Raw genomic sequence first — 22,695 nt, 5'->3', positions numbered from 1 at the left:
ATGTGCCTAAATGCAGACACATGGGAGCATGTGTGAGTGTGTGCATAATCAGACTGTGTTCGTGTTTCTCTCTTGGTCTGAGGAGTACGAGTGTGCAAAAGCGTGCAACATGCATGTTTGGGTATATGTGCTTCTGTACACAGCGTCTCTGGGGGTTCATGTGACATGTGTCATAAGGAGGGATGAAGCTGTGCTCACTCCAGGTGAAAGAGAGGATCCCCCCCCCCCCCATATTTCAGACTACTGACTGGCTCCCTGCTCTGTCCTCAGGGTGGAAGGCTGTGTGCCTGCATGCCCCACTCCCAAGGTCCTGGATGAAGTCACACAGAGATGTGTCTACCTGGAGGACTGTGAGTGGCCTAGGTTTCTCATCCTTCCCTCAGATTTCCTCTAAATCTCTAGCGTCTCCTTTGACCGATCATGCCCAGAGTCTCCAGGTCCCTGGAGAAGCAGGGTCAGCATAGGGGCCTCTGGAAGAGACCTTTAGAGCAGGCAGGGACCTCATCCAGTCCATTCTTCCCATTAAACAGAGAAAAAAACTGAGGCCCAGAGTGGGGAGGGGACTGGCTTGGGGTCAGGCGGTAGGAACGCAGTACAGGCAAAGGTAGACCTGAGGTCCGTTGGCTCTGAGCTCAGGCTTTGAGGTATGGGGCGGAGTCCAGACCTGTGGACTCATCCAATACCACACGACAGAGGCCCCTGCGTTGGTCAGGCAGCCTGACTGGCCGTTGGAAGCTGCCTTCCCCTATGCTCACCTGCTTGCTCAGGAGCCCTACCTCGCAGCCCTGCCCAGGGAAGACCCCCTTGGGGCAGGCAGCAGGCACCCCATTGTCTGAGCTGCTTCTCTCTCTGCCCCAGGTGTGGAGCCCGTGGTTTCGGTCCCCACAGAGTCTCTCGGCAACGAGACCCTGCCTCCCAGCCAAGAGCTGCCCACTCTCAGTGATAAGGAGCTGCAGTTTCCACAGGAAGCTCCTGGGGCCCCCTCCCACAAGCCAACGCACACTCCAGCTGCCCCACTCACCACAGCCCTGAACCCACCCACGGCAGCTACCGAGGGGCCAGTGCTGACTCCAGGCCCCCCCCCGGCCACTCTGCAGCCACCGTCGGGGACCACTACATCTAACCTCCCTGCCCGCCCCACAGAGGCCCCAGCCAGCATGGAAGTGACTGCCAGCCACCTGGCCACTCCCCTTACCCCAGAATCCTCATCCCTCTCCCTCTCGCAGCCGAGACCCACACCTAGCATGGGGTCAGGTGCTGGGAAGACGACGAGGGTGACTGTGACCTTTGCAGGGAGCCCCAACATCACAGTCTCCTCCCGGTCACCCCCTGCACCTCGCTTCCCGCTCATGACCAAAGCTGTGACAGTCCCAGGCCCCGGCTCCTTGCCTATTAAGACCACCCCCCTCCAGCCCTTCCCAAGCCTGGAGTTGCCTGCAAGTTCTTCCTCCAGGCCTGTGGCTTCCCCTGCAGTGACCTCCAGGCCTCCCACTTCGTTGGGATCCCACAAGGCTTTGCTGACACCTGCAATCACAGAGGTCATGAACAGGACCGGGATGCCCCAGCCCATCCCGGCCCAGAGCGTTTCCAGTCCCAGCGACCCCCTAGCCAAGGCTAGAACAACAGCAGAGCAGGTTCCCGTCAGTGCTCTGGCTACCAAGAGAGTGGAGATGGTGCCCCCCACAGAGAAGCAGCCTGGGCCCGGCCAGCCCGCGGGCATACCAGCACCCTCACCTCCAAGGCCCGTCCCCACTGCCCCACTCCACCCTACCTGGCAAACCCCCATAGCCACCAGGCCTCCAGCTCCGCCCCCGGGGGCCCCAGCTGCCACCAGCCAGTCCACACTTGCTCACGGGCTGGGGGTCACACGCTTCATGACTGTGGACTCAACTCGGCCACCCCAGCTCCTCCCTGGCCTGCCTCTCGATACCAGCCTGCCCTTGACCAAGGTGGGCACGTCTGCCCCAGTGGCCACGCCCGGGTCCAAGGGCTCTGTCGTCACCTTTCCACTCCAGCAACAGGCCACATCTCCCACTATGGCCACAACTCCACCTACGCAGACCCTCAGCTCAGCACCGCCTCTCACCCCTGCTGTCGTGGCCCAGGTAGGCCTACCCAGTCACACAGCCCCTCAGGCAGTAGGCACGGCGCCAGGCCGGCTTCCGGGTGCCACACTGCCAGCCTCCGGAGTCGTGGCCATGGCCGAGGGCACAGCCTCCACGCTATCTGCTGCCCCAGGAAAGAGCACCACAGAGGAGATGGCCATCCTGTCCAAGCAAGAGTCTCTGCCCCCCTGGATGCATGGCCCTGCGCAGGGGGTGCCCACCAAACTCACGCCAGCTGTGGCCCCCACTCTGGCTACCTTGGCGCCAGAGGCTGATGGCCCCTGGGCCGTCACAGTGCCACTGGTGCCCACATCCTCTCCCCTGAGCCGCGTCTCGGTCAGGACCGCCTCCCGAGAGAGCTCACTCATTCTGCTCCCTCAGCTGGCCGAGGCCCATGGAACCTCGGCAGGAGCTCGGTTCCCAGCAGAGCTGGGGACAGAGGCCACCACCAAGCAGTCTGGGCGCTCAGCCCCAGCCCAGAGCATCGCAGCGAGTTCGGCTGAGACCTTGACAACCATCACTGAGGACAGCGCATCCGCCACCTGTGTCGTGAGTGACTTGTCAGGCCACCCCAGTGTGGTCCCTCCATGCCCCTCTCTCCTGGGCCACTTGGCTGGGACACCGTCGTGGCGTCACATTCCTCACGGCCTGCAGCAGCTTCTCCTTCACCAGCCGCCAGGCTGCAAGATGGGGGTTCAGTCACCGCCCTCACGCTTGCCCCACGCTCTGGAGGCTGAGAAATTCTCTCTGGGCCCCTGATGTCATAGCAGAGTCTCACCCTTCCCCTAGGGCTGGTTGGATGACTTAGTGTGACACAGGGTGACAACACAGGTGTGCTGGTGTGTGTGTGTTCGTGCCTACAGAGACACGTGGAACTGTGTGTGCGTGGCTTACATTTGTGAGACTCAGGGTGAACAGTCGTGTATCTGTGTGTGTGTTCTTGTGTGTGTGCTATATGGTGTCACAGTGTATGTGCATTTATAAGAACGAGATAAAGAGAGCTTGTGGGTGTGCATATGCGTGTGGGCACGCTCGCGCATGCGTGGGTATGCTCAGGTTCTCTGAGTCTGAGCTAGCATGTCTGCCTATCTGTGTACCTGGAGCTCTCCACAAGGGCTTGACAGATACGCAGAAATCCCTGGCCGTCAGTCCCCTGACCCTCAATCTCATGCTCAGCCCATCCCCAGGCCCCTGAGGGGCATGTTGGGTGGGTGGAGGGTGAGGACACCATTCCCTAGTAGTCTTACCTCTGGGTCCCCTGCTGTGCTACAAGTGACACTGGAAAGGGTCTAATGCCCTTAGGCTTGGGGTGGGGGGTAGTGAGTGGCTGCCACACTAGGCTGGGCACTCACGTTGTCTCTCCACCCTGTGCCCCAGCCAATCGCTGAGCAGGACTGCGTCCGGCACATCTGCCTGGAGGGCCAGCTGATCCGCGTGAACCAGTCCCAGCACTGTCCCCAGGGTGCCACGCCCCCTCGCTGTGGGGTCCTGGGCCTCGCAGTGAGGGTGGGCGGGGACCGCTGCTGCCCGCTGTGGGAATGTGCCTGTGAGTCCTGGCGTCCACCAGATCCTCGGCCCCTTACCTGTGTGTTCCTTGGCCTGAGGGTAACTCTGACCTGGATGCATTCTCCACGGGACCTCTTGTCTCAGTGTGACCCCTGACCAGGCAGAACCCCTACTTTTGCAACCTAATCTCTGTGATGCCTGATCTGAGTGACTCTCCAGCTCCTCGGGGCCTCTGAGTCATCTAGGAAGAGGCCAAGTTGCCTGCCCTTTGTTCCTGGGTGGCCTTGGCCCCAGAAACATCTGTTAATCTTCTCATCCCTGCCCCTCCCCCCAGGCCGATGCTCAATCTTCCCTGATCTAAGCTTTGTGACCTTCGATGGGAGCCACGTAGCCCTGTTCAAGGAGGCCATCTACATCCTCACCCGGAGCCCCAAAGAAATGGTCACCGTCCACGTCCTTGACTGCAAAAGTGCCAACCTGGTGACTGTCCCCTGCTCCTTTCCTGCTGGGGCCTCGGGATTTGACTAGTTTTGGAGGGGAGATTGAGCAGTGAATTGGGTTTTGAGGGGTGCCAGAGGCAAGGACAGATGCAGAAACCCCTACAGTAGCTCCTTCTGTCAGGGGTCTCCCGGAATGGCCGTGTGGAGAAAGGGTTCGTGGAGTGCACCACCTCGTGGCCCTTCCGGGGGCCTGCACCATTCCCAGCTTGTCCCAGCGGCCTACGCCCAGGTGGGAGGCACCCAAGTGCAGAGGAGCTGGGATGCCACTCCAGGGACGTGGCCTGTGGCCAAGGACGCTGGCTGCAGAGAATCACCTGCTAGGGCATTCTCATGAGCCAGGTGGAAGGAGGCAGGTTTTTTGGTTTGTTTTTGCTTTTTCTTGGCTGGGCTTATAGGAGGTCAAGTAGAACCAGAAATGTTCCATGGGATTCTGTGCACCATCTGCACAGCCTCAACCAGTGCCCCCGGCATACTGAGAGGGGGTGGCAGGGAAAGTGTGCCCAGGGGGAGGAGGCAACAAGGACTGAGCTCCAAGCTGATGAGGGTTGGGCTCTCTCTGCAGGGGCACCTGAACTGGCCCCCATTCTGTCTGGTGATGCTGAATGTGACTCACCTGACCCATCAGGTCACCACGGACCGTTTCAACCGGAAGGTGAGTACATCGGAGAGCCAGTCTTCCTAGGGCTGCGGTCAGGAAGGAGCAAGGCCTCCAGGGGGCGAGGGGTCTTGAGGTTTACTCATGACTGGGGGCAAGGGTGGAGAGGGACCCTTCCAAAGAAAAATAATGCAGAAGTTGATGTATTTGTAAACGATTTTTTTTAAAAGATTTTATTTATTCAGTTGAGACACAGAGATACAGAGAGAGAGAGATAGCATGAGCAGGGAGAGAGGCAGAGGCAGAGGGAGAAGCAGGCTCCTCGCTGAACCAGGAGCCCGATGTGGGGCTCGATCCCAGGACCCTAGGATCATGACCTGAGCCGAAGGCAGACGCTTAACCATCTGAGCCACCCAGGCGCCCCTGTAAACGATTTTAATTAAACTATTTGTGGCCCCTCTAATGTCAGGGGAGGACGTGTACCAGGAGGAATACTGTGAACAAGAGGAAGTTAGAATGGCAAAAGACACTGACCTTAAATGATTGTGGTTAAAGTATCTACTTCTGCAGTTTTTATAAAAATATATGGCCATGTGAGCACATTTCTAGAGCCCCTTCCAAGAAGGAGACTATATATGTGAGGAGCCCCGATTTTAAGCTTCATTAGTTTCACATGAAGCCCACCTCTGCCAAGGAGACTGGTGTCCAAATGCAGGCCCCCCCCGCCAGTGTGGTACCCGCCCGAGGGTCTGCTTTGCTCCTCCCAGCAAGTGCTTAAGAGGGGCTAATTTGTCTCCTCCTCTGGTCCGAAAAAGTCCTGACTCTCCCCACCCATTCCTGAGCCAAGACCTGTAGCCCTGCTGTTGGAATATGCCCTTGAATGCCGAACATAAGGCCACCACACTCTGTCGCGCTCTCGGGAACAGGGCTTAGGGGAGAGGGTTTTCCATCAGATAGAGGCTTACACAAAAATCTCCCTGGGTTTCCTCCCTGAAGTTTTTAAATTTTTCTATTAAAAAATATTTAAAGTATAACTTACCTACAGTAAGATTCATCCTTGTTAGTGTACAATTCTCCAAGTTTTAACAAACACCCACAGTCCTGTAACCACCACCACGAGCATGATATAGAACAGTTCCATCACCCCCAATCACCATCCTGAGCCACTCTGTTATTAAGCCCTCTCCCACCTCCTGACAACCACTGCTTCTATCCATATAGTTTTGCCTCTTCCAGAATGTCGTATACGTGGAATCAGAGTATATAGTGAGATTCATTTGCATTGTGTATCAGGAGTTCCTTTGATTTTTATTGCTGAGTAGTATTCCATTGTATGGATGTACCACTGTTTGTTTATCCATTCACCATTTGAAAGACATTTGGGTTGTTTCCAGTTTGGGGTGATAACAAATAAAGCTGCAATCAACATTTACATAAAGATTTTTTTTAATTGAAGTATAGTTAACATACAATGTAATATTAGTCGCAGGTGTGTAACAGTGATTCAGCATTTCCGTACATTATTCAGTGCTCATCACGATAAATGTAGACACCATTGATCACCATATGTTACTACAATATTGTTGACTGTATTCCTTATGCTGTACTTTTCATTTTCATGACTTTCTTATTTTATAACTGGAAGTTTGTACCCCTTAATGCCCTTTATTTCACCATTCCTCCCCCCCCCCCACTTTCCCTCTGGCAACTATCAGTTGATGTTCTCTGTATTTAAGTCTGTTTTTCGGTTGGTTGGTTGGTTGGCTTCTTTCTTCCTTCTTTCCCTCCTCCCTCCCTCCCTCCGTCTCTCCCTCTTTCTTTCTCTTTCTTTCTTTCTTTTTCTTTCTTTTGTTTTTTAGATTCCACATGTAAGTGAAATCATGCACCACTTGCCTTTCTCTGTCTGACTTATTTCACATAGCACAACACCTTCTAGGGTCCATCCATGTTGCCACAAATGGCAAAAATCTCATTCTTTTTTATGGTCCAGTAATATTCCATTGTGTGTGAGTGTGTGTGTGTGTGTGTGTGATCTTTATCCATTCATCTATGGATGGACACTTGGGTTGTTTCCTTGTCTTGGCTATTATAAACAATGTTGCTGTAAACATAGGGGTGCCTATATCCCTTTGAATTAGTGTTTTTGTATCCTTTGGGTGAATACCCAGTAGTGGAATTACTAGATCATACAGTATTTCTAGTTTTAATTTTTAAAGGAACCTCCATACTGTTCCCCACAGTAGCTGCACCAATTTACAATCCCAACAGTGCACAAGGGTTCCTTTCTCTCTACATCTTCACCAACACTTGTAATTTCTTGCCTTTTTGATTCTAGCCATTCTGACTGCTGTCACATAATCTCTTGAGGTTTTCATTTGCCATTTCCCTGATGATTAGTGATTTCGAGTACCTTTTCATGTGTCTGTTGGCCACCTGTATGTCTTCTTTGGAAAAATATCTATTCAGATCCTCTGCCCATTTTTCGGTTGGGGTTTTGTGTGTGTGTGTGTGTGTGTGTGTTGAGTTTTAAGTCATTCTAACAGATTTGTAATAAGATCTCATTGTGATTTTAATTTGCACTTCCCTAATTGCTGATAATATTGAACATATATTCATGGGTTTGTTTTTCATGGTATATCCTCTTTGGTGAAGTGTCTGTTCAAGTCTTTTGCACATTTTAAATATTATGTTGTCTATTTTATTGAGTTTTGAGAAATTTTTGTATATTTTGGATACAGGTCCTTTATCAGATGTAAGTATTATCTCCCAGTCTGTGGCATGTTTTTTCATTCACATACAAGTGTCTTTCAAAAGGGCAGAAGTTTTTAATTTTGGTGAAGTCCAATTTATCAGTTCTTTTATGGATCATGATTTTGGTGTTCTATCTAACAAACCTTTGCCTAGTGCAAAGTCTCAAAGATTTTCTCTTAAGTTTTCTTCTAGAATTTTTATAGTTTTAAATATTACTTTTAAGTGTATGTTACATTTTAAGTTAATTTTTATAAATAGTGTGAGATATGGGTCAAGATTCTTTTTTTTTTTTTTGGCATATGGACACCTATATGTTCTGGCTCCATTTGTTAAAAAGACTATCCTGCCTCTATTGACTTGTCTGCACCTTTGTAAAAAATCAGCTAACCATTAATGTTACTAATGGACTCTTAATATTGTTCCATTAACCTATATATTTATCTTTTCACCAGTGCCACACTGTCTTGATAACTGTTACTTTATTATTAAATTTTTATTAAAATCAGGTTGTATGAGTCTTCTAATTTTCTTCCTTTTCAAAATTATGTTGGTAATTTTAATTCTTTTATCTTTCCATATAAATTTAGAATCAGCTTATTGATTTCTATAAAACACCTTACTGGGATTTTGATTGGAATTACATTAAATATGTAATTATTTAGGGGAAGAATTACAACCTGAACATGAGTGAGATTTCCCAATCCATGAACATGATACATCTTTTTGTTTAGATCTCCTTTGATTTTTTTTCCATTGGTGTTTTGTAGTTTTCAGTGTAAGAATCTTGCACATATTTTGTTAGATTTATCTCTAAAAATGTCATATTTCTGATCCTACTGTAAATGATTTCGGTTCTTTTTATTTCACTTTCCAATAGCACATTGCTAATATATACAAATACAATTGATTTTTGCATTTTCTAAAAAGGAATTGCCATTGGGTTTTCATTTAGCTGATTGTGTGTACACATGAATTTTGCCAATTGATCTCATATCTTACAACCTTGTTGGTTGTAAATTCACTTATTATTCTTGTAAATTCTTCCAGGTTTTCTACATAGATGTTTATGTCTTTTCTTCCTTTCCAGTGGGTATTCTTTTTATTTATTTTTCCTGCCTATTGCACTGGTTAGGACCTCTAATATGATGTTCAGGGAGTGAGCACTGACATCCTTGTCTTGTATCTGATCTTAGGGAGAAAGCATTCAGTCTTTCACTATAAAGCATGAAGTTAGTTGTAAACCTTTTATAGATATCCTTTATCAGGTGATGAAAATTTTCTTCTATTTGTAATTTGCTGAGAGTTTTTTATTACCGTGAACAGATGTTAAATTTTGTCAAAGCTTTTTTTCTGCATCTACTGGAATAATTGTATTGTTCTTTTTCTTTAGGCTTTTTCCTCCAAAATCAAGGTATTGGTGTTTACTTAAAAAAGGAAAGATTTTCAAATTTGTTTTAAATAAATAGCTTACAAAGAATAGTAGTTATATTTAGAGATCATTTTTTAAAGATTTATTTATTAGAGAGAGACATGGGGGAGGGGCAGAGAGAGAAAGTTAGAGAGAAAATCCTCAAGCAGATTCCCTGCTGAACATGGAGGTCTTGACATGAGGCTCCATCCCAGGACCCTGAGATCATGACCTGAGCCCAAATCAAGAGTCAGATGCTTTACTGACTGAGCCACCCAGGCACCCCATTAAGCTCATCATATACTCTTGTTATCCTTTTAATGTCTCTAGGATCTGTATCCCTGTACCCTATCTCACTCCTGATATTAGTACTTCGTGTCTTTTCTTTTTCCTGACCAGTCTGGCTAGAGGGTTGTCAAATGTATTGTTTTCCTCAGAGAATGTTTTTATTGGTTTTCTCTGTTGTGTTTCTGTTTTCTATTTCATTGATTTTCTCTCTTGTCTTTATTATTTTGTTCCTTTTGATTCCTTTGGGTATAATTTACTCTTCTTTTTCTAGTTTATTAAGGTGATAACTTAGGTCACTGATTTGAGACCTTCTGCTTTTTCTATTATAAGCATCTAGTGCTGTAAATTTCCCTTTACATACTGATTTAGCGGCATCTTAAAAATTTTGATATACTGTGTTTTCATTTTCATTAAGTCTAAAATACTTTAAAATTTTCCTTTTGATTTTTATTTGACCCATGGATTATTTACAAGTGTTTTTCTTTAGTCTCCAAATATTTGGTGATTTTCCAGCTATCTTTCTGTTGTTGATTTCTAATTTAATTTCATTGTGTTAAAAGAACATATTTTATCTAATTTTGATCCCTTTAAATTTAATGAGACTTATGTAATATATCAAAATATACTCTATCTTATACATGTGTATTCTCTTGTTGAGTGAAATGTTCTATAAATGTCAGGTCAAGTTCACTGAGAGTGTTGTTCAAGCCTTCTAAATCCTTATTCATTTTCTACTTGTTCTATCAATCACTGAGAGAGAAATTGTTGAAATTTCTGATTATAATTATTGATTTGTCCATTTTTCCTTGGAGTTTAATCAGTTTTTTATTCACATATTTTGGAATTCTGTTATTTGGTGCATAACATTTAGGATTGTTATGCCCGCTTGTTGAATTAACTCCTTAATCAGTATGAAATGGCCTTTTTATCCTGGTAAAAGTCTTTGTGCTGAATTCTGCTTTGTCTCATTTATCTATAATAGTGACTCCAGTTTTTTTTTAAAATTAGTGTTAACATGTACATGTGATGTATATATCTAAGAGAAATCTTTTTCCATCCTTTTTCTTTTAACCTATTTGTGTCTTTTTATTTAAAGTAGGATTTTGTAGGGAGGGAATAGTTGGGTCTTCCTTTTCTCTTAGCCAATCTGCTAATCTCTGCCTCTTAACTGGGAGATGATTAGACCATTTATATTAATTCGGTCATCAATATGATAAGATTTGTATATTACATAATGTTGCCATTTGTTTTCTATTTGTTCCATCTGCTCTTCATACCTCTCCCTTTCCTCTTTTTCTGTCTTCTCCTGGGTTATTTTTAATGATTCCGTTTCACCTACTCTGTTGGATTATTATCTATACATTTTACTTCTATATTTGTTATAAACTCCACAGTACATCATTATGATTTTTCCTTAAGCAGTCATTTATCTCCTAACACGTTTTTTCAAAATAAGAAAAGCTTATATTATCCACATATTTATCATTCCTGGTATCCTTTATTCCTTTGTGTAGATCTGGATTTGCATCTGATATCACTTTTCTTCTGCCTGAAGGACTTCCATTAACATTCTTATAGTACAGATATGCCGGTGTCTGAAAAAGATGTTTTTTCTTGAAGATTTTATTTATTTATTTTAGAGAGCAAGAGCGGGGAAAGGAGCAGAGGGGGAGCGAGAGGAAGAGGGAGAGAATTTCACACAGACTCTGTGCTGAGTGCCGAACCTCATACAGGGGCTCAATCCCACAACCCTGAGGTTGTGACCTGAGCCAAAACTGAGAGTTGGATGCTTAATGGACTGAGCCACCCAGGTGCCCCCTGAAAAAGTTTTGATCTCACCTTCATTTTTTTTTTTTATTTCTTTATTTGACAGAGAGACACAGTGAGAAAGGGAACACAAGCAGGGGGAATGGGAGAGGGAGAAGCAGGCTTCCTGCGGAGCAGGGAGCTCGATGCGGGGCTCGATCCCAGGACCCTGGGATCATGACCTGAGCCGAAGGCAGACGCTTAACGACTGAGCCACCCAGGCGCCCCTATCTCACCTTCATTTTTTAAAGATATTCTGACTGAGTTTAGAATTGTATGTTTTGACTTTAATTTTTCTTTCAGTATTTTAAAGATTTTGCTTCACTGTCTTTTCTTTTTGAATTGAGGTAAAATTGATATAACATAAAATTAATCATTAATCTCCCTAGCCCCTGTCAACCACCAATATGAATTCTGTCTATAGATTTGCTTATTCTGGATACTTCATATAAATGGAGTCTGTAATATGTGACTCTCTGTGTCTGGCTTCTTTCGCTTAGCATAATGTTTCTGAGGTTCATCCATGTTGTAGCATCTACCAGTACTTCATTCATTTTTATGGCTGAATAATATTCCATTGTGTGCATACCACAGTTGTTTATCCATTCATTCATCACTGGCCATTTGGGCTGTTTCCACCTGTTGACTATTGTGAATAGTGCTGCTATAAATTTCTACTGTCTTTCCCCTTGCTTATTTCCAATAAGAAATCTGTCATTCTGATCTTTCTGTCACTCTGATTCTTTCCCTACATAGTGTGTCTTTTTTTTTTTTTTTTTACTGCTTTTACAATTTTCCTTCTATCACTGCTTTTAAGCAATTTGGTTAAGACATGACTGGTAATTCATTTCTCTTTCAGAGACTCCAATTACACATATATTAGGCCAATTAAAGTTGTCCCACAGATCACTTATGTTCTGTTCATCATTTTTTCAGTTTTTTTCTTCTTTCTGTGTTACATTTTAGATAGTATCTATTGCTCTGTATTTAAGTTCATTAATATATTCATTTATGGTGTCTAATCATCTATTAATCCCATCCAGTATAGTTTTCACCTTAGACATTAATTTTATTTTTCATCTCTAGAAGTTTGATTTGGGTCTTTTTGTATCTTCCATATCTTGCTCTAAAAATCTTGTTTTCCTTTACTTTTTTGAAAATATGGAATATAGTTTTATTGATTTTTTTTTTTGCCCCTATTTATCATTTTGGGTCATGTTTATCATTTCTGGATCAATTCTAACTGATTTTTCCCGCTTCATTATGGGCTGTACTTTCCTGCTGCTTTGTGAGACTGACAATTTTTTTTTATTGGATTACAGACATTGTGGGTTTTGCCTTGTTGGATGCTAGATATTCTTTTCTTTTTAAGAAATATTCTTGAGTTTTGTACTAGTTATACTACTAGAAACAATTCAATCCATTTGAGGCTTGCTTTGTTGAGTGGAGCCCATATAGTTTTATCCTAAGAGTGATTTTATTCTATATTTTTTATTCTAAGTAGAGATTCCTCACTACTGAAGAAGTAGCTTTCTCATACCCTACCCTAGATCCTATGTATATTTGCACTGTAACTAGTGGTGTCTCTAGCTATTCCTAGCCCAGTGTGAGACCTGGGAATTTTTCTGTCTGCTCCTTTCAGGTGATTGTTTTCCTGATCTCAAGTAGCTTTCCCACCTGCATACACTGGTCAGTATTCATACACAGGGTCAGGACAGGGTCAGAGAGGGAATGTCTGCAGAACTTCTGAGCATGCGTGCTCTTTCTCACTTTCTCTCTCCCCCCTCCCTTTTTCTCTTCGTCTCCCCAGCTCTCTTCCCTTCAGCATTTTGTTCTGCAAACTCCAGCTATCTTGGCCTCCATGAACTCCCAACTCTTGTCTCATGAACTCAGAGAGCCCACCAGGCTCTGCCTGGGTTCCTTCTTCCTTTCTGCACCGTAGGCTAGAGACTTCCTCTAAGCAATAACTAGGCAATCATAAGGCTCACCTCATTTGTTTCCCCTTTCTCAGGCATCATTCTCCTGTGCTGCCAACTGTTCAATGTCTGAAAACTATTATTTCATATAATTTGTCAGGTTTTTTGGTTGTTTAAAGCAAGAGGGTATATCCAGTCCTTATTACTCCATCTTGATCAGAAACTAAAGCCCAAGTCCTTAGTTTTGAAAATGTGTTCTTTGTCTTTACTTGAACTCAGGTTTCTGTGAACACAAGTGAGGATCCCTGGGCTTCAGTGTTCATTCCCAGAACTAGGAGACCACTCCAGGTTCATGGAGCCCCATCCTCTCTCTGCACAGCTAAGAAGGCTCAGGCTGAGAGCACCAGGGATTTCCCAAGGTCAAAGTTTTCCAACACAGAATTCCTGTCCTAGATAACTTGCAAAGTGATTAATAAAACAACGATTCTTGTAGAGGAGGGAAGTATGAAGTCATTATAAATATTTTAAGATTCTAATCTTTTCATCTCCCATTTCTACAAAGTAAAACTAATAATCCATAGTACGTAGAAATTTAACCTTGTCAATATGTGGTAGAGGTTGTAGCTTTGAATGTAAAGTGTTTGAGAGAATTAGGGTGTGTTGCATATTTAACAAACATTGATTGAGACCCCAATTTATGTCGGGCCCAAAGGCAGGTGCTGGAGATTCAAAGGTGGATCAGCCAGAGTGTCTGCCCTTAAGAAACTCAGAGTCCATCTGGTCCCTCGATGAGGGAAACAAACAGATTCTATCTTAATGGCCAGCTTAGAGATGAGGAGGCCCCAGAGAAGGGGTGCCCAAGATAGAGGCTGGAGACTTAGGAAAAATCTCCCAGAAGAAATGATCTGAGCAGAATCAGGAAAGAAGAAAGGATTAGAAGGCCTCAAAGTGTGTGTTTGTTTGAGCACAGGGATGTAGCCTGCCTCCCATTATTGTATTTTTTGTTTCATCATTTTGTGCTCATAAAAATGGTTTCAGAATTCTTTGATGTCACTTGGAGAGTGTCTTGGCCACATGTGCCTGAAACAGAGACTGTCACATAGCTTGATACTGTTTGTTGGATGAATGCATGGGTGAATGGATGGGTGGGTGGATGGATGGAGGGATGAATGGACAAACAGACAAACAAGCTGTGCTCACATTGAACACTCTCCCCCCACAAGGTGACTGTGGACTCACAGCCTGTCTGGCCCCCTGTGAGCAGACACGGATTCAGAATTGAGGACACAGGCCACATGTACGTGATCCAGACTCCGTCACACATCCAGATCCAGTGGCTCCACAGCTCAGGACTCATGATCCTGGAGGCCAGCAAAGCCAGCGAGGCCCAGGGCCGTGGCCTATGCGGTGAGGTGGGACCCAGCTGGGGGAGAAGGGATGCTTCTTGGGTCCACCTCTGCCCCCAAACACAGGTTCCCCTGTGTGAGCCCAGGGGAAGCTAGGACAGAAGGCCAGGCCAGAGGTGGAACCAGCACAGCTGCCAGGGCAGAGAGACCTAGTGTCTGGTGTTCTGGGGCTGAAGCTGCCAGCAGGGAGATGGCACAGAGCTCTGGCCTTGGCCAGTTGTCACTTTAATTGGGATTGTTTGTCAGCTTCCCTGATAGCTTCCTAATACCAGATAATCCTTCCTGTCTGCATAGGCCTGGGCACTTCACAAAGCACTTCCACACTCTGATCTCACTTATTGCAGGTCATCCACACAACAACCCTAAGAGATGACCACTGAACTAAAAAAGAAAGGGGGCTCAGAGAGGTTAAGTGGCTTGCCTCAGCTCACACAGCTGAGCTGCCACAACACTTAGAACTAGGCTCTTCAGACCACAGCATGACTATAGGAGCATGCCCTAAGGGACTCATGTATTTTGATAAGGAAAAGGGGTGCAGGGGGAGTCTGAGTGTGGACTGCTGCTCCCCCACAGGGAGCTCCATGACAGATGGTCATGACTATGATGATGGAAGATATAGGAGCACTTATGTGTTCCATAAACACATAAATCTGCATCCATACATCTGCACCATTTTGACCATTGACACTCGCATCCCTGTATTCAAATTGCCCTCCAGACGTGAACTAACGCGTGTAAGTCTGCTCCCTGCTCATTACTTACCATGTACCAGTCACAGGACAGATAGTAGGCAAAACAGACAAAGTCTGTTTTATGAAACTTCTGTTCTTACAGATTTACTGAAACAAGCATCTCTCTTTACACGCACACACACACACACACACCCAGGACCACCATCACTCCACCATCTTTTTCTCACCATTTCTTGCTTCTACTGTTTATGCCTGGCAGGGAGTGCTGTGCTCAGCAGTAATCTCCTCCCTAGGATACCTCCATGACACCCTTCAGTGACTCAATGCCAAGACCAAAAATGCAACCACGGGACCACTGATAAAATCTGAAGGTTTTGTAGTAAATCATGCTTTATATTCATGAAACTGGTGGCTGGAGGTATGAGAGCAGAAGTCAGCTAGTTTATCTCTATTTTATCCAAACTAACACTTAGTGTCCCAGGCACCCTGCTGGGCAACCAGGGGGACTACTGAGAAAGTGAGAAAATGAGTCTAAAGGAAAATGAATCTTTGCACTCAGAGCAAGACAGCCCAACAAACCAAAATCCGTTCTACAGAACTGGGAGGATCATGGACGGGTCCATCTGAAGGGCTCTTGAAAGAAAGACTTCTGAGAAAGTGTTTCAGGCAGAGGGAGCAGCGTAAGAAGGTCAAGGGCAGGGAAGTGTGTGTTTGGAGCCTAGAGCGTGAGAGATGAAGCTGGAAGTTAAGGTCATGTTAGAAGCTGTGACAGAGAAACTTCAGCCCCACCCCCATTTCAGTGCCTTCCAACCTGACAGAAGTTTATTTCTGGCACACACAAATTCCCAAGCGGGACTCCTTCCATCTCGTGGCTCTGCCGTTCTCAGCACAAGCTTCCAACTCCACTGCAGGAAAAAGAGTCAAGGAGTGTTTATGGACCGGGCCCCGCCGTGGTGCCCTCACCCTCACTCTCGTCCTGTTGGCTGGGCCTCAGCATGGGCTCCCCAGCCCCAGGAGAGCCTGGGAAAAGCAGGCTAGCGAACTGCCTGGGAAGAAGAACAAACAGGTGTTACACTTAGTAATCTCTGCTAAGGCAGATTTTTTTGGAATAACTTTTAATTTTCATACAATGTCAGAAATAGTATAAAAACTCCCATGTACTTTTTACTCAGATTTACCAAGTGTTCACATTTTGCCCCATTTGCTTTTCCTGCCTCTATGTGTGTGTATAAAATACACACATATGTCTACATACATGCACATGTATGCATGCATATATACATATGTGATTTTTATATATGCACTTTTCTATGTTATGCAATTCATATATATATATATATGCATTTTTCTGAGTGATTTGAAAGCACGTTTGAGACGTCATATCCCTCTATCTCTAAATACCTTGGTGTATGTCTCCTAAGAACGATGACATCTTCCTACACAGCAGATTTCTTAGCTTCTCTGTGCCTCATTTCTCTCATCTCTAAAAGGGGGATAATAGTAATACCAGCCTGAAAGAATTGTTGTAAGAAATATGCAAAGTGACATCTGGGGACCTGGGAGTGGTGGTATAATTACAGCTACTGGGATAATCTGCCCCTCTCCAGGTATCTGTGATGGGGATGCTGCCAACGACCTCAGCCTGGAGGATGGCTCTGTGGTGGGTGAGGCTGAGGACCCCGCTCCCTTTCTGGACAGTTGGCAGGTGCCCAGCTCCCTGACCTCTGTGGGCCAGACCCGCTTCCGCCCGGACAGCTGTGCCACAGCTGACTGCTCGCCCTGCCTTCGAATGGTGTCCAACCGCACCTTCAGCGCCTGCCACCGCTTTGTATGTACCAGCTGGGCCCGGTGTGGGGGGGCCTCCCAGGCCAGGAGTGGCAGCATCCACCTGCAGAGGGCAGCTCCCCAGAGGTGTTGAGCCTGGGACCAGATCAGGAGTCTTCAGAAGCTGGTTGTTGCCCCTGGGCAGGGCTGGGGGGTGGGGGGGGGGGGGGCCCAGGCCCTGGGATGTGGGGAATCAGGGTAAGCAGCGCTGTCGGATGCACGTGCCCAGGTGCCCCCAGAGTCGTTCTGTGAGCTGTGGATCCGGGACACCAAGTACGTGCAGCAGCCCTGCGTGGCACTGACGGTGTACGTGGCTATGTGCCACAAATTCCACGTGTGCATCGAGTGGCGACGCTCCGACTACTGCCGTGAGTCAGGGACCGAGTGGGAGTGGGGGGGATGGGCGACTCCTCCGTTGCTTCTGAGGCTTCCGCCCCTCTTAATTATTCATTCATTCATTCATATTAATAATTTAAGAAATATTTTATAAATACATCTCTAAGCAAACTAATAATGTAACACATTTATTTTTATTATAATTTAGATTAATAAGTCAAATGAACATTATCTGCTTATTATTTAATTTATCTGAATCTCCTTGCTTCATTTGTAAAATGAGGAAAGTAATAATAGCTCCCCCTAGGGTTGTTTTGAGGGTGACATGAGGTAATGTGTGCGGAGTGCCTCACGCAGGCCCACCACATGGTTACCATCCAGGAAGTATTACCTTTCTCTTAATTTCTTGGTCATCTTTCTCTTTGTTCAGTCTCTCCCCTCCTTGCCTGAGGGAGGGAGATCCACCCCCTCCTCACTCCGTTAGGTTTGCATTTGGAGTGTAGACAGGGGTGGACTGGCCTAGGGCAGTCTGATTTATAAACGTGGACACATCCAGATAGGCCAGAAGCAGCTCACAGGTAGACCTCGCCTAGAATATGACAGATAAAAGATGAAAAGACAAAGTCATCTAGAGTAGTGTTTTTCACAATGTGGGTATGAAATCAACTTTGGGGGTCAACACCATATTAAAAATATGCAACAGAATAGGAAATGCTAGTGTGTACTGTACCTAGAAAGAGTAAATATTGTTTTGTGAAAAAGTTTGCTTCAATATATCAGTAATGCTCTAAAAAAAAGGTAATATGTATATATATATACAAATATATATATATATGCATATCTCAGTAATTCTCAATCAATCCCAGTAATTCTCAATCAATCCTTTAAAATCACCAGGGAACTTTGAAAAGTATGAATGTTGGGCCTCACGATAAGAGATGCCAGTTCAGTTGCTCTGAGGTAGGATCCTGGCAAGGGTATTTCCAGGCTCCCAAATGATTCCTCCGTAAGGAACTCTGTTTGAGGTTTGAGGACCACTGTTCTGCATGCCCATGTGTATTGGACCACAGTGTAAAAATCCACTTTTTGAAAATTTGAAAACACTGGTCTAGAGCAATGATTTGGCAAATATTTCCTGTAACGGGCCAGATAGTATATAATTGAGGCTTTTTAGGCTTTATGGTCTCTGTCAAAATTACTCAGCTCTGCCCTTGGAGTGCTAAAGCAGCCAGATACAATAGGCAAGTGACTGGGCGGGGCTTTGTTTCAATAAAACTTTATTTGCAAAAATAACGTAGGAGGCTGCATTTGGCCGTGGGTTGTACTTTGCTACCTCCTGATCTGGATAAGGGAGGCTGTGACACCAAACCCCTTTGCACTCTCTGCTGAGGCGCAGATGATGCTCTGAGGCCCCTCCTCACTCTGCCTGGGGTCTGAGCCGGGCCTGGTGCCCACTGTGCCCCTACAGCCTTCCTGTGCTCCAGTGACTCCATTTACCAGGCATGTGTGGCAGCCTGCGAGCCCCCTGAGTCGTGCCAGGATGGGCTGCTGGGCCCGCTGGACCCAGAGCAGTGCCAGGTGCTGGGCGAGGGCTGTGTCTGCTCTGAGGGCACCGTCTTGCACCGGCGCCACTCGGCACTCTGCATCCCCGAGGAGAAGTGTGGTAGGTCCCTCCAAAGCTGACCTCACACTAGGGTCCCCTAATCCCACCTGCCGCCCATGGCCGAGGCCCCTCTGCCTCCCTCCAGGTCTGCTTTGGGCATGGTCAGTGTCCCAGGGAGGGTCGAGCCTGGGACGGTCTGGGTCCCCCCGCCCGCCTCAGTGCCCCGTGCCCCGCCATGTCCCCCACTGCAGCCTGCACCGACAGCACGGGGGAGCCTCGGGCCCTGGGGGAGACCTGGAACAGCTCCCTCAGCGGATGCAGCCTGCACCAGTGCCAGGCTCCCAACACCATCGTGCCAGTGGACTTGGGTTGCCCGGAGCCCCGCCCTGAGACCTGCCCACGTTTTGGGGAGGTGGCCTTGCTCCTGCCCACTGAGGATCCCTGCTGCCTGGGGACGGTTTGCGGTAAGTCCCACCCTTCACTTCCCTCGACCTCAACGGCAAGATGGTTAAAAGGCTGCAGCTCCACCTGCTGACCTTGATGGATAGGACAAGGCCTGGGAAAATGAAAGGGTCTTGTGAGGGGTGTGTTGTGAGGAGTGGAGAGCCCCGCCTGGGGGACAGGAGCCCCCCTCATGAAGCGGTGTGGGGTAGGGCCTAAGGGCAGGCAGCCTGGACGACTCTTCCTCCACTGCTTTGCAGCCTCGTGACCTCAGCCGATGATTTAACGTCTTCTGTGCCTTAGTTGATTCTGCGGTAGCACGAGGTTGATCATAGTCCACACTTTCTGGGTTGTTGTGAGAATCTAGAAGCTGATACTGATCTAGGACAGCTGCTGGTACATGGCCCATCTCGAGGAGTATTAACTACTAATGCTCTTCTGTCGAGCCCTGGACCTTCTGTGTGACCCTCAGAGGCCCCTTCCAGGAACATGGGTCCTGGGGGCAGGGGGGATGGAGGGAGAAATGAGGACAAGCTGTCTAGGTGCTGGGCAGTACTGGAGGCCGGGGGCGGGGGGAGTCCCAGCCTCCAGGTGACAGGCCCTGTGGCCCCTGGCCCAGTGTGTAACCAGACTCTGTGTGAGGGCCTCGCCCCTACCTGCCGCCCAGGCCACCGACTCCTCACCCACTTCCAGGAGGACTCCTGCTGCCCCAGCTACAGCTGTGGTGAGAGGTCCTGAGGAGGGGAGCACAGGGGGAGGGGGGGCCCTGCTGCTGGGGGAGGGGAGCTCTGGGGACTGGGTTCTGGCTGGGGATTGGGGCAGAGCCGGCGTCGGGGCTCAGGCATGGCCAGACAGGGTCTGCTCCCAGCACCCAGCGCTTAAGTTCTGTCTTTTCTGCAGAGTGTGACCCAGCCCTGTGTGAGGCAGAGCTGGTCCCCAGCTGCCGCCAGGACCAGATCCTGATCGCGGGCCGCCTGGGGGATTCGTGCTGTACCTCCTACTTCTGCGGTGAGTGGACATGCCAGCAGATGTCAGCATGCGGAGATGGATCTCAGCCATCCCCTTCCTCACCCATTTGCCGGGGCGGCTGGGAGGAAAGGGTGGGGGCCTCCAGGTGGACTGGGCACAGGAGAAGGGTGAGAGTCCTGTTCAGAACAAAGGGAAGGAGGAAGAGGAAGCCAACCTGGGCTTCACCCCATCCATTACTAGCAGGAGGAACCTGGTGTGTGTTCGGTGTAAGACTTGAGGTAGATAGGAGGATCTAGATTCTTGCTCCAGGACAGGCCCCATGAGGCCATGAAAGACTACTTGAGTCTAGCTCCTGTCACAGCTGGGTTTTAGGTACCCCTCCCCACCAACCCAGCAACCTGCTCTGTACCAAGACCCCATGAGGGGGACTGCCTGTGACGGCCGTGGCCCCTCTCCCCCTGCTCAGCCTGTGGCGACTGTCCAGATCCGATCCCCGAGTGTCAGGAAGGAGAGGCGCTCACCGTGGACAGGAACACCACAGAGTTCTGCTGCCCTCTGTACCAGTGTGGTGAGTCCCAGCTGGACACGGGGACCTCACCACAAGGGGCTCCAGGGACATTTATGTGCCACGGGGGCCCCTTCACAATGTCCTCCCTCGGGACCGATGGGAATTCAGCAGGGAGCCACAGGGAGCTCCCAGGGAGTGAGCACAGAGTAGCCAGACCTGTGACGGAGGAGGACGCTGGGCCAGGCCGTGGGAGCCGGATGGTGCAGGGTCGAGCCTGGGACACGGATGGCTCTGAAGCTTTAGGAAGAGGTCCCCTGTCCCCTCCCTCGGAGCCCCCCAGGGCCAGGGGGAAGCCTAGGTTGAGGCCACCCCAACCCTCCTAGCACTGATTCACAGTCCTCGTTCTCTGACCCAAGGCCCCTGCTTCAGGGCCCCTCTTGCCCTGTTTTACCCTGGCATCCACACGTGGAGCCTGCTTCCCAGAAGACCCTGCATCTCGAAGCCTTGGAAGCTCTTTTGTGATGCGGTCATAAATAAAAGCGGACCCTTCCTGACATCTTTACGGGACATAGTACCTTGATACAGTGTGTACTGTGTCCCGAGTGCCTTAATAGTGCCTAGGAAATGTAGTAGAGCCGGTGCCAGGGACTTTAAGAAAACCTGATGGATGAGAGTTAACAGACTGGTTGAATTTAAAGATGACTCCACTTACAAAAACTGCACTCCGATTATAGGAAAAACATGAGCGAACAGTGCACGGAGCAGTGTAGGTGAAGACTATCTGCCAGGAGACCCCAGGGGCAACCCCGACGGCTTCAATGTCAGAAACCAACTCTGGGACAGTGTAGACTTCCATGGAGCGTGCCCAGATGAGCTGGCCACACTGCGCCAATTGGCTCCACCCCGGGTCTCCGAGGCCACTCGTCCCCAAGTGTTCACAAAGCTGATCTGAGCGGAGGGTCAGCATCCTTCCTCTTGTCTTTCCTCTCCTCTTTCTGTGTGTCTCCTCCTCTGTCCTCTCCGGCCTCCCTCTCTTGTTCACATATCTCTCTGTGGTTCTCAGGAGGAAGCCTGGAAATGTGGAACGAGGACAGGCACGGCCAGCCAGTCATGGTTTGGCGTCCCAATTCTGCCATTTACTAGCTGTGTGGCTTGGGGCAAGTCACTGACTCTCTGAACCAAGGTTCCTCACGTGTCCAATGGTGCTAATAATACGTGCCTTGAGGGGTCTCGTGAAGATAGAGATAATATATGTGAAGTGCCTGATGGCCCTTGGCATACAGTAGGTGCTCAATAAAGGGAGGCTATTGATATTACTACTTCTCCCAATCCTCGTTGTGCTTTTATTATAGAAGCACTATATACACCTCATAGAAGGTACAGAATCCAAGTAAATGCAAGCAAGTGAAAATACTTTCTTCCTGCTTCCCAGCTATTCCACTGTCAACACGTTAGACTACATCCTTCCACATATTCTCGATGCCTTTGTATGTGTATGTGTTTCTAACCAAAATAAGCTCACACTGTACATGCTTTTTTCGATTTTTTATTTGTTTCATTGTTTGTATTAAAGCTAATTAATATACAATGTTAATTAGTTTCAAGTGTACAACATAGTGATTCAACAAATGTACACATCCCTCAGTGCTCATCACCATCTGTCACCACACAGTGTCATTATAATATTGTTGACCATATTCCTTGTGCTGTACTTTTCATCTCCGTGACTTGTTTATTTTATAACTGGAAGTTTGTATCTTAATCTCCTTTACCTATTTCACCCACCCTCCCCACCCCCGACAACCACCAGTTTGTTCTCTGTATTTGAGAGTCTGTTTTTTGTTTGCTCATTTGTTCTGTTTTTCAGACTCCACATATAAGTGAAATCATATGGTGTTGGTCTTTCTCTGTCTGACTTAGCATAATGCCCTCTGGGTCCGTCCACGTTGTCACAAAGGTGTATCTGCTCTTTTTTAACCCGCTGTTTTCAGTTCATGTTAATACATTTTCAAGTTATATCCTACCCCATCCAGGGTTTTCC

The 22,695-nt window shown here is 47.6% G+C and overlaps 1 protein-coding gene across 1 annotated transcript in view; it reads left to right on the top strand.

Moving 5' to 3' along the window:
- Positions 1 to 22,695, top strand: part of OTOG (otogelin) — an 86,673-nt gene that overhangs the window by 54,016 nt on the left and 9,962 nt on the right. Inside the window, 13 exon segments of the mRNA XM_034995092.1 lie at positions 271 to 350; positions 859 to 2,654; positions 3,483 to 3,651; positions 3,946 to 4,091; positions 4,674 to 4,763; positions 14,099 to 14,282; positions 16,581 to 16,801; positions 17,027 to 17,165; positions 18,602 to 18,796; positions 18,988 to 19,200; positions 19,797 to 19,901; positions 20,078 to 20,185; positions 20,613 to 20,714. Coding sequence (XP_034850983.1) covers positions 271 to 350; positions 859 to 2,654; positions 3,483 to 3,651; positions 3,946 to 4,091; positions 4,674 to 4,763; positions 14,099 to 14,282; positions 16,581 to 16,801; positions 17,027 to 17,165; positions 18,602 to 18,796; positions 18,988 to 19,200; positions 19,797 to 19,901; positions 20,078 to 20,185; positions 20,613 to 20,714 — 3,548 coding nt within the window.

The sequence above is a fragment of the Mirounga leonina genome, unplaced genomic scaffold (assembly GCF_011800145.1).
Source record: "Mirounga leonina isolate KUSES-001 unplaced genomic scaffold, KU_Mleo_1.0 Mir_92, whole genome shotgun sequence".
Lineage (NCBI taxonomy): Eukaryota > Metazoa > Chordata > Mammalia > Carnivora > Phocidae > Mirounga > Mirounga leonina.
The sequence above is the reverse complement of the archived record's forward strand: the minus strand, read 5'-3'. Positions and strand labels throughout refer to the sequence as shown.